This window comes from Heloderma suspectum, chromosome 4, assembly GCF_057233095.1.
Source record: "Heloderma suspectum isolate Gila_16-S chromosome 4, 16-S_ref, whole genome shotgun sequence".
Lineage (NCBI taxonomy): Eukaryota > Metazoa > Chordata > Lepidosauria > Squamata > Helodermatidae > Heloderma > Heloderma suspectum.
This window is the reverse complement of record NC_139461.1, coordinates 106939062-106951139: the sequence shown is the minus strand read 5'-3', so window position 1 is coordinate 106951139 and position 12078 is coordinate 106939062. Positions and strand designations below refer to the sequence as shown.

Genomic DNA, 12078 nt, shown 5'->3' with positions numbered 1-12078 from the left:
GAGCCGCGGCAATCATGCAAACCTGGTCAGCGGCTGCCAAACAGCTCTGCAAGTGGTGCCTTTACACAGGGCAAAGCTAAGAGCAAAACAGCATACTCCCTTGGCTTGTAAGAAGCTAGCAAGCCAGAGGCCACAATCCTACACAAAGACCTGGTTCGTACATAATGATAACCCATCAATTTGGAAACCTGTCCGCAGCACTAGGATTCGTGCCTGACACCCCATAGTTTTTTAAGCCAATGGGTAGTTGTTATGCGTGAACAAAGCCAAAGTAAGGCACAGCTAAACATACTGAAATCAACAGGCTTAAGCACTCCTAACGGTTTTGGATAGTGGACACTGTTCTCCATATTATCAGATTACCTACTTTTAAGGGGAAACATTGTGATGAAGAAACTCCTATCTGACCTCCAGATAGACTGCTAGTGAGGATTTTGGACCCTCATACTAGTTAGGGGTACAGCCATGACATCTGTGGACAATAATAGGTTGCACTCAGATCTATGCTATTGGCTGCTAGTGACAATATTCAAAAATAAGGTTTTGAGAAGTAAAATTTAGCCCTGTGACAAAGAGGGAGTATAGCTGGTACCTGTATTCTGCAACGCCTCCTGCATGCTTCTTCATAGCTGTGTCAGAGCTCATCCCATAGAAAAGCTTAATTTTCTTGCCATTGTTTTCTACGACTTCCCCAGAACATTGATCGTGCCCTGCAAACATGCCCCCGAGCATCACGAAATCAGCACCAGCTCCTGTGGGCAGCACAGAGAAAGATTTTTTGTAGTTTTAAGGTGCTCCTGGATCCATCGCTGTCACTGGAGGCCCAAATGATCTCGGTGGCTAGGAGCACCTACTATCAACTGAGGTTGATATGCCAACTCTGTTCCTGATGAGGGATAGCGTAGCCACCGTGATCCACGCATTGGTAACCTACAGACTGGATTATTATAATGCGTTCTATGTGGGGCTGCTCTTCGGGCTGTTTTGGAAGTTGCACCTAGTGCAGAATGCAGCAACTAGGTTACAGACTAGGGATGCTGGAGAATTTCTCCACGAATCTCGGGGAGGCCAAATGCCAACGCATTCGGCCCCCCGAAATTGTTGGTGAAATTCTCCGCCACCCCCCCAGGATGGGACTTACCTCCCTCGAATGTCCCTCTTGGCGGCGGGTCCCAGCGGCGTTTCGGCGGGGGTGGCGGCGGCGGCCGGTCTTCCGACCGGCTGCCGCCACCGCCATTACAAAATAAAGTTAAAAAAAAAAACCCGTGATAGGCTACGTAACGATTTACGTGATTTCCAAAGTCAGCCGTGATAGGCTACGTAAATTGTTACGTAGCCTATCACGGGTGACTTTGAAAAAAAAAAACCGCATACGCAAATGGCAGCGCCCATGGGCGCTGCCATTTGCATTCCTTATTTGGGCCCAGGAAGTACTACGGCGAAAATAAGGGCAACGCAAATAGCGTACGCGCTTTTTTTTTTCAAAGTCACCCGTGATAGGCTACGTAACGATTTACGTAGCCTATCACGGCTGACTTTGGAAATCTAGCCTTGATAGGTTACGTAAATTGTTACGTAGCCTATCACGGGTGTGTGTTGTTGTTTTTTACATTTTCTTTTTTATTTCGCGGCCAGGGAGACGGGGCGCTTCTCCCCGGCCTGAATTTCGGCGAGGCGGGGCGCCTCCCCCCCCAGCCTGAATTTCGGCCGGGCAAGGCGGGGCGCCTCCCCCCCCGGCCTGAACTTCGGGGGAGAACCGAGGTGCCTCCCCCCCACCGCAAAGCAAGCTGCGGGACCAGGTAAGGGACTTTCGTCCATCCCTATTACAGACTGCGGTGCCTTACTGAGCACGTATTACCCCCGTGCTAAAGGATCTACACTGGCTGCCAGAATGCTACCAAGCTAGGTTTAAATGTTGGTATTACTACAAGGTGTTGGTATTGGTATACAAAGCCCTATACTACTTGAGACCAGGTAACTGCCAGGAATATCTCCCCCATACCAACTTTCCAAGCCACTACGATCTGTTGTCTGTGCCATGGCCTATGGATTTCTTTTTGGTAGTGACATGGAGATGGGCTTTTTTTGCAATGGTTCCTGCTAGGGATGGCAGAGAATTCCGCCACAGATCTCGGTGAGGCCGAATGCCAGTGCATTCGGCCCCCCGAACTCCGTGGCAGAATGGCCTGCCATAGCCGCCGCCATTTGTGTACGTGTGTTGTTTTTTTTTAAGCTAGACGTGATAGGCTACCTAAGTCTTTACGTAGCCTATCACGGCTGACTACAGGGACGCAAACGGCGGTGGCTACGGCCGCCGCCATTTGTGTCCCTGCTAGCCAGCGGCCGGATGTCCGGCTGCTGGCGGAGCTGGCCGGCGGCTCTGCAGAATCCCCGCGGAGCGGAGCCGGCCTGCCAGGATTCCGGGGGGGGAGGTGTGGAGCGCCTCCCCCCCCCGGCGAGGATTCTGGGGGGAGGGACGGAGCGCCTCCCCCCTCCCAGCGGAACCTGGCAGAGCCAGGTAAGGGGAGTTTCATACATCCCTAGATCCTGCCCTGTGGAATGATCTCCCCTCCGTGATAAGCCAGGCCTCAACTCTGGCATGTTTTAGGTGTTTATTTAAATACCTTTTTACTCTGGCTTCCCCGCAGTCTTTGAATCAGTCGTTAATATGGTACTATTTATTGTATTGTATTTATTGTAGTCTTTTTAAACAGCTTCAGGATTTGTGCAAATGAGAAGTGATAAAGAAATACTGATAATAAAGAATAATAAAGAAAGCACTTGAGTGAGTGTGCAATGGAGAAACAATGCCAAAAGAACACAGCAGTAAAAATGACTCCTTTCCATCTATGGCCCCATCCACATGGAGATGCTTCATGATCCATTTCTGGTTTAATCTGGAGTTTCATCAATTTGGGTTTGCTTCTTTAGCAGCACATGATAGCCAGTAAAGCAATGTATTCCTTTAAAAATAAAGCCTACTTACCCTGGGCAAACAGCACCTGAAGCTGCATTAGTTTGGGGTAGGGTGGGGGAGTAGAACAACGTCATGAATTGTGTGGATGCGGGGCAGCGGATGAGCAGATGCTTGCTCTCTGCCCCTGTTCTCCTTTCCCTGCTCAGTCAAGTGCAATGGATGTGCATGACTTACTTCCAAGTAGGCATGTTTAGCAAACACCTCCCTTCCAATGCTCCCTCTCTCAGGGGAAGTCGGGGTGAATTAAAGTACTTGAATTATGGGAGATGGGGATGATCCATATATGTGTACATTTGAACCATCAGCTCAAAATCAATAAACCTCTGCATACCTGCACATCTCCATTTTTTAGCCCTCTACTCCCGCTCCCCCCGCAGCTTTGAATCAACAGGCTTTCCCCCCCTTGCTTGGGTGCAATGGAGGAGTTATTCCCAGTAGACATGCAAACATTCTCTCTCCCTCTGGTGGTAGCAGTGGCGCCCTGAAGCGCGTAGCAACGCTCCTCTGGAAAAGCGGTATTATTAATGTCTGAGCCGCAGCAGTGCTGTTCCTGATGGGATTAGAGGTCATTTGGGAGCCATCAGATCTTAAAACCAATACAGCTCTGGGTACCTGAGAATCTGGAAGGGGATGGGCATTGCAGGAATGAGTGTAAAAGGAGGGCTACATGGAGATTCTTTTCTTACAAAGGGAACCCAAAAGCGACCTGCAGACTTTCTCAGGAGTAAGCTTCATTGAAAAAAATGTGATTTACTTCTGAGTAGACATGGTTATCCACACCAGCTCCTTGTTCCTTGAGGCAGAGAAATTAAAAGAGAGAAAGGAGAACTAGCCCCATTCATATTGGAAGATATGCAGATAGGGAGAAGCAGAAGGTTAACCCCTTCCACTCCTTCCTTCTCTGGCTGTTTCAGGCTTGCTCTTTGCCGCTCTTCCCTCCCTCCCCCTGCAGGTGGTGAACTGCAAAAGAAGATGAGTTACTCCCAAGTACGGATGTGTAGTTTTAAAATGGCAGGCTTGAGGCTTGCTCTCCACCACTCCCCCTTCCCACTCCTGTGCTCAATGAATATTACAACAACAGGCAGAGGAATTATCTTGACCCTCTGCTCCTGTACTCCACAAAGTGCAATTTGAAGTTACTTCCAGGTAGACATGACTCTGCTCTCCCCACACCCACCCCCTGCCACGTTCCCTTCCACCGATCAGTGCTGCTCCAGCAGCCCACAGTAAGGGCAGCTCAGCTCACACAGACCCCAAAAGCACTGTGAAAGTGCTGCAACAGGATAATCAATCAGAATAGCAGTTTCAGAAACACTCGATTTTAGAACTAGAAACTAGGGATGGTGGAGAATTCTGCCACGGACTCCAATGAGGCCGAATTCTTAGAATCGCCCCCCCCCCCCCCGGGAGTCCATGGTGGAACGGACCACTCCACCCCGCGAAGTCCTCCCCGGCTGGATCCTACCATCCGGGTCCGTCCGCTGCCCCTGTGCGGATGCAAAATGGCGTCTGGCATAGCGGACGCCATTTGCACCCTTCCCTTTTGCCGTGATAGGCTACGTAAATCTTTACATAGCCTATCACGGCCAAAGGGAGGCACGCAAATGGCGTCCACTATGCCACACATCATTTGTGTCCATAGACCAGCCGCGGCCAGAAGTCTGGCAGCACTGCGGACTTGCCGCGGAGTGGAGCTGGCCAGGGAGGATTCCGGGGGAGGACCGGATCGCCTCCCCCCCCCACGGACCACCCAGCGGATGAAGGTGAGTGGGGTTCGTACACCCCTAATAGAAACAGTGCACTGGCTACAGAGAAGAGCACATATCATCTGACTCTTATCAATTTCAGGACGCAATAGGACCAGCGTAAAAGCCCCGTGTAGATCCAGCTCAGGATACATCAGTAACAGCAACCTAGTAATCAATGCAAGTATTATATATAAGGAAGTAGTGCTATTACATGGGAGGACATAGAAATTGGGTCAGAGAAGAGCTCATATATGTCCTCTGCCCCACTGCACACACCTTCTAAGGAACGCCTTCCTCTGTAAGAACCATGGCCCTAGAAGAATAAAATGGTGGTAGTATACATCAGAATGTACATACACAACTTCATGATGACCAGAAGGAAAAGGAGAGATCTATGTGTTTCTTGGCCCAAATACAAGATCAGTAATGCTTTCTACCTCACAGGCTATGTGGAGGCGGCTTACGTTTTGGAAAGTACTTTGCGGGTGCATAGGGAGGAGAAATGACAAGACGACACCAATAGATTTGGGATAAAACAGGGCCACATTTATTGATAGATTACAATCTGCGAAGGAAGCACCGGCAGGCACGCAGCAAACAAGACCAACATGACAGGTGTGGAGTAAGGCATTTGTTGTCTGGGGTGAGGTGTCCACCATCGCCCCCCAATCCGACATACCCAATTCTGGTGACCTTCCCCTGTCACCCCCCCCCCCCCGAGCCACAGAACCAAAGTGGGTGAGGAGGGTTGGCCTCAGAGGTAAGCCGTATCTCCCGACTGGGGCCACAAAACCCAGAGCCGAAAGCCTCGGGCCTTACCAGTCACCTGAAATGGTGCCTACAAATGCTCACCTGTCCTCTCACACAGCGGAGTGCCTGCCTGGAGCCGCCAATACAGTTATGTGACCGGAAGCCAGAACAATTGGGTGATACACATTAACCTATGTTGCGCCCTATCCCAACTGCAGTGCGAAGTAGGCAAAAGACCCAAAGCCCGGCCAATATGGCTAAGAGCCAAAATTCCTACTCAGCCCCCAATAGGGTGACCAACATAACCCGCACTGTATGATGAGCAGGAGGGAAGGAGCTCAGAAGGCAGGAATGAAGAGCCAAGTGGGTGGCACAGCCTTAAATAGCAGCCGGCTCGACTCCACCCCCCCCCCCAGGTGAAGCCAGGAGCAAAGGCCAATGGCCTTCGTCCTTGTCCCATCCTCCCCCGCCCCCCCGCAACAGCCCCGCACCGCAGCCAGGCAAGCCAGGCGTGGGGCAAGGGCACTTCATGTCACAATCATAAAAACTGTGTTAAGGAAAGAAATAACACTCTTGTTAAAATTGAGTTCTTCTGCCAACAGAGGATATTTAGCTATCATTTAAATCTCTGGCATTTCTCCTCATGTTCTGCAGCCAGACTTCTTCAAGGGCAAACGTTGTTCTTGGATAAAAGATTTTTTTAAAAAAATCCTGACTAGTCAGGAGCCAAGATTTCACATCCATATTTCCACACATTTCAGAGGAGGCATCTTTTCCATTGCATGTAGACCAATTGAGATCAAAGAAACTCTGCAGGCAAGCAAAGCATTAGAAAGAAAGAAAACCAGTGCAACCCTTTGAAGTTGTTTCTTGTTTAATTCCTGGAAAGACTCCTATTGAAATAAAGCTTTTTTTCCCCCTATTAGTGAGATCTCAACCTCGCCTGCGTAGAATGTAGTGAGAAGCTGGAATAGCCTCCTAGAGAATGCTTTAAGTAAAGGAGTGGCACCATAAAATCATAGAACAGTAGGGTTGGAAGGGGCCTACAAGACCATAAAGTCCAACCCCCTGCTCAGTGCAGGAATCCAAGTCAAAGCATCCCTGACAAGTGGCTGTCCTGCCTCGTCTTGAACGCCTCCAGTGTGGGAGAGCCCACCACCTCCCTAGGTAATTCGCTCCATTGTCGTACTGCTCTAACAGTCAGGACGTTTTTCCTATTGTTCAGCCGGAATCTGGCTTCCTGTAACTTGAGCCCATTATTCCATGTCCTGCATTCTGGGATGATCGAGAAGAGATGTTGGCCTTCCTCTCTGTGATAATCTTTCAAGTACTTGAAGAGCGCTATCATATCTCCCCTCAGTCTTCTCTTCTCAAGGCTAAACATGCCCAGTTCTTTCAGTCTCTCTTCATAGGGCTTTGTTTCCAGTCCCCTGATCATCTTTGTTGCCCTCCTCTGAACCCTCTCCAGTTTGTCTGCATCCTTCTTAAAGTGTGGTGCCCAGAACTGGACACAGTACTCCAGATGAGGCCTAACCAGTGCTGAGTAGAGGGGAACTAGTACTTCCAGGGATTTAGAAGCTACGCTTCTATTAATGCAGCCCAAAAGAGCATTTGCCTTTTTTGCAGCCACATCACATTGTTGGCTCATATTCAGCTTGTCATCTACAACAATTCCAAGATACTTCTCGCTTGTAGTATTGTTGAGCCACATATCTCCCATGTTGTGACTGTGCATTTGGTTCTTTTTTCCTAGGTGCAGAACTTGGCATTCTATTAAATTTCATTCTGTTTTTTTCTGCCCAGCACTCCAGCCTATCAATATCGCTTTGAATTCTGTTTCTGTCTTCCAGGGTATTAGCTATTCTGCCCAAGTTTGTGTCATCTGCAAATTTGATCAGCATTCCCTGCACTTCCTCCTCCAAGTCATTAATAAAAATGTTGACGAGCACTGGGCCCAGGACTCAGCCTTGCAGTACCCCACTCATTACCTCTCCCCAGTTTGAGAAGGTCCCATTGATAAGCACTCTTTCAGTCCGATTCTGTAGCGAACTGTGGATCCACCGGATCATTGTGTCATCTAGCCCCCTTTTAGCTAGTTTGCTCATCAGGATATCATAGGGCACTTTGTCGAAAGCTTTGCTGAAGTCGAGCTATATTATGTCCACAGCATTCCCACAGTCCACAAGGGAGGTTACCTGATCAAAAAATGCGATCAGATTCGTCTGGCAGGACTTGTTCTTGACAAATCCATGTTGGCCTCGAGTAATCACTGCATTGTTTTCAAGATGCTTACAGATGGATTGCTTTATCATCTGCGCCAGAATTTTCCCTGGGATTGATGTCAGACTGACTGGTCTGTAGTTCCCAGGTTCCTCCTTTTGCCCTTTTTGAAGATAGGGACAACATTAGCCCTCCTCCAGTCATCTGGCACTTCACCTTTCCTCCATGATTTCTCAGAGAATAGACAGTGGTTCCGAGAGTTCTTCTGCCAGTTCCTTTATTACTCTAAGGTGCAGCTCATCTGGCCCTGGAGATTTGAACTCATTCAAAGTAATTAGGTGTTCCTTGACCATATGCCTATCGATCTCAAGCTGCAATCTTGCCCCTTCAGCCTGTACTTCGCCTTTGCCAGGGGGGTCATAGACCCTCTTTCAGGAGAAGACTGAGCCAAAGTAGGAATTGAGCACTTCTGCCTTTTCTTTTTCATCTGTTTTCATTCTGCCATCCTCATTTAATAGCTGAACCACCATTTCTTTCCTGTCTTTTACTATGCACGTATCTGAAGAAAGCCTTTTTGTTTTGTTTTAGCATCCCTCGCTAACCTCAGCACGTTCTCAGCTTTAGCCTTCCTGACGCCATCCCTGCAATTCTGTGCCACCTGCCTGTACTCTTCCTTTGTAGCTTGGCCTTCTCTCCACTTCCTATATGTGTCCTTTTTTGTTTTCAGGTCATCTTGAAGCTTTTTGTGAAGCTACATTGGCTTCTTCTGTTGTCTTCTGCCTTTTTTTCTTGTTGGAACTGTTTGTAATTGTGCCTTTAGAATTTCCTTTTTTAAAAACTCCCACCCATCTTGGACTCCTTTTCTCATTAGAGTCGCTTGCCATGGGACCTTACTTATCGTTGTTCTGAGTTTATTAAAATTGGCTTTCCTAAAATCCAGGCTACGCGTCTGGCTACACTCAGCTTTTGCGTCCTTTAGGACCAAGAACTCAAGTATAGCATGGTCACTTTCCCCCAGAGTTCCCGTAACTGCTACTTTATCCACTAAGTCATCTCTGTTGGTTAGGGTCAAGTCAAGGATAGCCAATCCTCTAGTTCCTTCCTCCACTTTCTGTAGGAGGAAGTTATCAGCAACACAAGTCAGGAATCTCTTGAAGAGGCCATGTTTTGCAAAATTTGTCTCCCAACAAATATCGGGGAAATTGAAGTCCCCCATTACTACTATATCATGCTTCCTTGAAACATTGGCTATTTGCTTTTCAAAAGTTTCATCCTCGTCTTTTGCTTGATTGGGTGGCCAGTAGTAGACTCTGACCACCATGTTCTTTTTATTCTTTGCTCCATTTATTTTAACTCAGATGTTCTCGATGGGGCTGCCAAGCTCATCCTCCTGTATTTCTGTGTAGAGATATGTATTTTTAACATATATTGCAACTACACCTCCCTTTCTGTTGCTCCTGTTCTTTTTGAACAAGTTATAGCTTTCAATTGCTGTATTCTACTCATGGGAGTCATCCCACCAAGTTTCAGTTACACCTATCAAGTCATAATTTCCCTCCTGTATTAAGAGTTCAAGTTCATTCTGTTTGTTTTCTATATTCTGGGCATTAGTATATAGACATCGAAGACCATATGCTTTATAGTCTGGCTTTCTTCCTACATGTTTCTGAAGACTATTACTGGGCGCTATTTGATCGGTTCTCTCCGTTGTGTTGAATGAGCCTTTGTCCACTGTTACCCCCAACTTTACGTCTCCCCCCCGCTGCACCCCATAGGATTCAGTTTAAAACCCTCCTGATGAAGTTATTCATGCTGTGGCCAAACACATTCTTCCCAGCCTTTGTGAGGTACAACCCATCCCTTGCCAACAGTCCATCTTTGAGGTTGTATAGCCCATGGTCCCAGAATCCAAATCTCTCACGCCGGTGCCACCTTCATAGCCAGTCATTCACCTGGAGTATTTTTCTTTCCCTTTCTATCCTTCTTCTAACTACTGGAAGGATGGATGAGAAAACTATCTGGGCCCCTTGAGTTTCCTTTCCAAAGCTTCAAAGTCTGACGTGATTTCTTCGTAGCTCCGCTTGGCGGTAGCATTTGTTCCCACATGGATGAGAAGAAAGGGATACCTGTCAGTGGGCTTTATGAGTGTAGGCAACCCTTCAGTCACGTCTCTAATCAGTCCTCCCGGGAGACTGCATACCTGCCAAGTCCATGGGTCTTCGTGACATACTTGGGTTTCGATCCCATGGAGCAAGGAGTCTCACTACTCCTACTCATCTCTTTTTGTTGTTGTGGGACTTGGTTTCATCGCCTCTTTGCTGCTGTAGTTCCAACATTCTGTCCAAGAACTCTTCGTGTTCTCTTATTCTCTGGAGGGTTGACATTCACTGCTCCAGTCCTCTTACTTCTTCTTCCAACAGTATGATCAACTTGCACTTGTTGCACATGTAGGCCATGTTGATCTCAGGCAAAAAAACACACACTGCACAGACCTTGCAGGTCACCACTACTGAGTCTTTTCCTTCCATAGTCTCTATTCCCTTTTTGTTTCTAGCTTTCTGATTGTACTGGAATAGCCTGTGTCCTCTATTCACTGGGAGTTAAAAACAGAGTTCCCACTGGTATGGAAGTGTGCGTTACAACTAAAATAATTTTTTTTAAAATGAAAAAAAAAAGTTAGGGGCCTCCCCCTTGACCTCCCCTGGCCAACTCCTGTTTGCACTCCCTGTTCACTTGCTCTAATCGCTCTCTCTCTGGGAGCTTACTTCCTTGTATAGCCCCTAGGCCAGCTGGAGCAGCTTCCTCTGCTCTGCTCTGCTCTGCTCAGCTAGGAGACAGGAAACAGCATGGGGAACATGGGGAATGTGCTAGACAGAACTATGGTCAAAACAACAGGTTCTGGTATGTATTCTAACCAGAACTGAGGTGGGGCTCTAAATTGGCACTTTGCTAGCCAATGTTCAGCAGGTCCAAAGTTGAGCAATGAGCACAGCATCATTCCACCTCAAGATCACCTAACTCCATACAGCTTGTATCCTGTATAAACCATTTTGGTTTGAAGTGCCGTTCAAGGAAATAGTTCTTGATTCTGCTCCCTTGATCTGTATCTAAGACCCTCTATCACTTCACTTGTCTTGATTCTATAGATTTAGGGACGACTGGGGACATAAATCGTTCTGTTAGCCACTAGACACAATCCCCAAGCACTTCTGCACGCTGCAATGTTCTTGTACAACCCATTCATCGCAACGGGATTTCCATAGGTGCAGTTTTGGTTGTTTATAGCAATTCCATCCAGCTTTCTTTCTTCAAATCTGTAGCTTTTGTACAAGTTATTGTGCCCTGCCCAGTCTGTATGATTTAACACAGACATATATACTTTGTCTTGGGAGGGTTTCTTCTAAAAGGTGGCCTATACAGCTTTTAACTAATTAAAGTGTTAGTCCTTCAGTGTTATGTATATCCACAGTAGCAACAGATAATATTGGGCAAAAAGTTGTCTCAGAAAGATAACCAAGGGGGTGGGAAAATGCCCATTGTATGATAATTGTAGAACTTACACCTACTGGGATCACAGTTCAGAGAACTGGACAGCTATACAAAGGGCCAGAATTTTCAGAGCCATAATAGTTATTGCGACCAAAACTAAGGATAGGAACTGCATATCTAAATTCCAAATTTAGTCTCTATTAGGTATTAGGAAACAGATGTTGATCAGTATCAGCCTATAGTGAAATGTGTGATTTCCTTCATTTAAGATACTTGGAAGATAACTAATCTAGAGACAAAATATTAAAGTAGAAACTATAGGTCATATTAGACTAGTCCTAATACTATTCACACTCCTCAAACAGTATACAGTACTCACCAAAAGCTTTGGCAACATCTCCAGGACAGCTACATCCCCCATCCTACATAAAAGAGGGGGAGGAGGAAAGAAGTCAGTGCCAACATTCACATTTGTGGCTGCCCCAACTAAGAGTTTTATCCAGTGATGCCAAAAGCAGTTCAATATACATACAAGTTCATATGGAATGATAATGTTATTTGCCTCTGCAGGTTAAGCACAGGAAGAGAGGTAGTCAAAAAGTCTATTCTGTGTGTGTAGTTCAGGGATATTTTTTCAGAAAGGGATTAATCAAAAGGGCTATAGGAGGGGACAGAGAAAATACGCCTGCCCCACCCCACACCTATTTAGCCTCTGTGCATTTGCCATAATGTTCAGTTGCCCGGCACATACATAGGCTCCTACATGCTAATTCATTAAAAATACCTCTCAAAATGATGGGGCAGGGGGAAGGGATTTTGCATATCAGGCACAGGTTCATTGGCCTCTTCATGTCTGCATGCCATACAGATGTCAAAGCAAATGCTAAAGCAAAT

The 12078-nt window shown here is 47.0% G+C and overlaps 1 protein-coding gene across 5 annotated transcripts in view; it reads right to left on the bottom strand.

Annotated features, from left to right (window-relative positions):
• The window catches only part of GMPR (guanosine monophosphate reductase), a 64677-nt gene that overhangs the window by 21063 nt on the left and 31536 nt on the right, over positions 1 to 12078 (bottom strand). For all 5 annotated transcript variants that reach the window (XM_084850256.1, XM_084850260.1, XM_084850259.1 and 2 more), the window contains 2 exons: positions 11564 to 11606; positions 593 to 752 (listed from right to left, as the gene is read on the bottom strand). In XM_084850256.1, coding sequence (XP_084706382.1) covers positions 593 to 752; positions 11564 to 11606 — 203 coding nt within the window. The remainder of the gene's footprint in view (positions 1 to 592; positions 753 to 11563; positions 11607 to 12078) is intronic.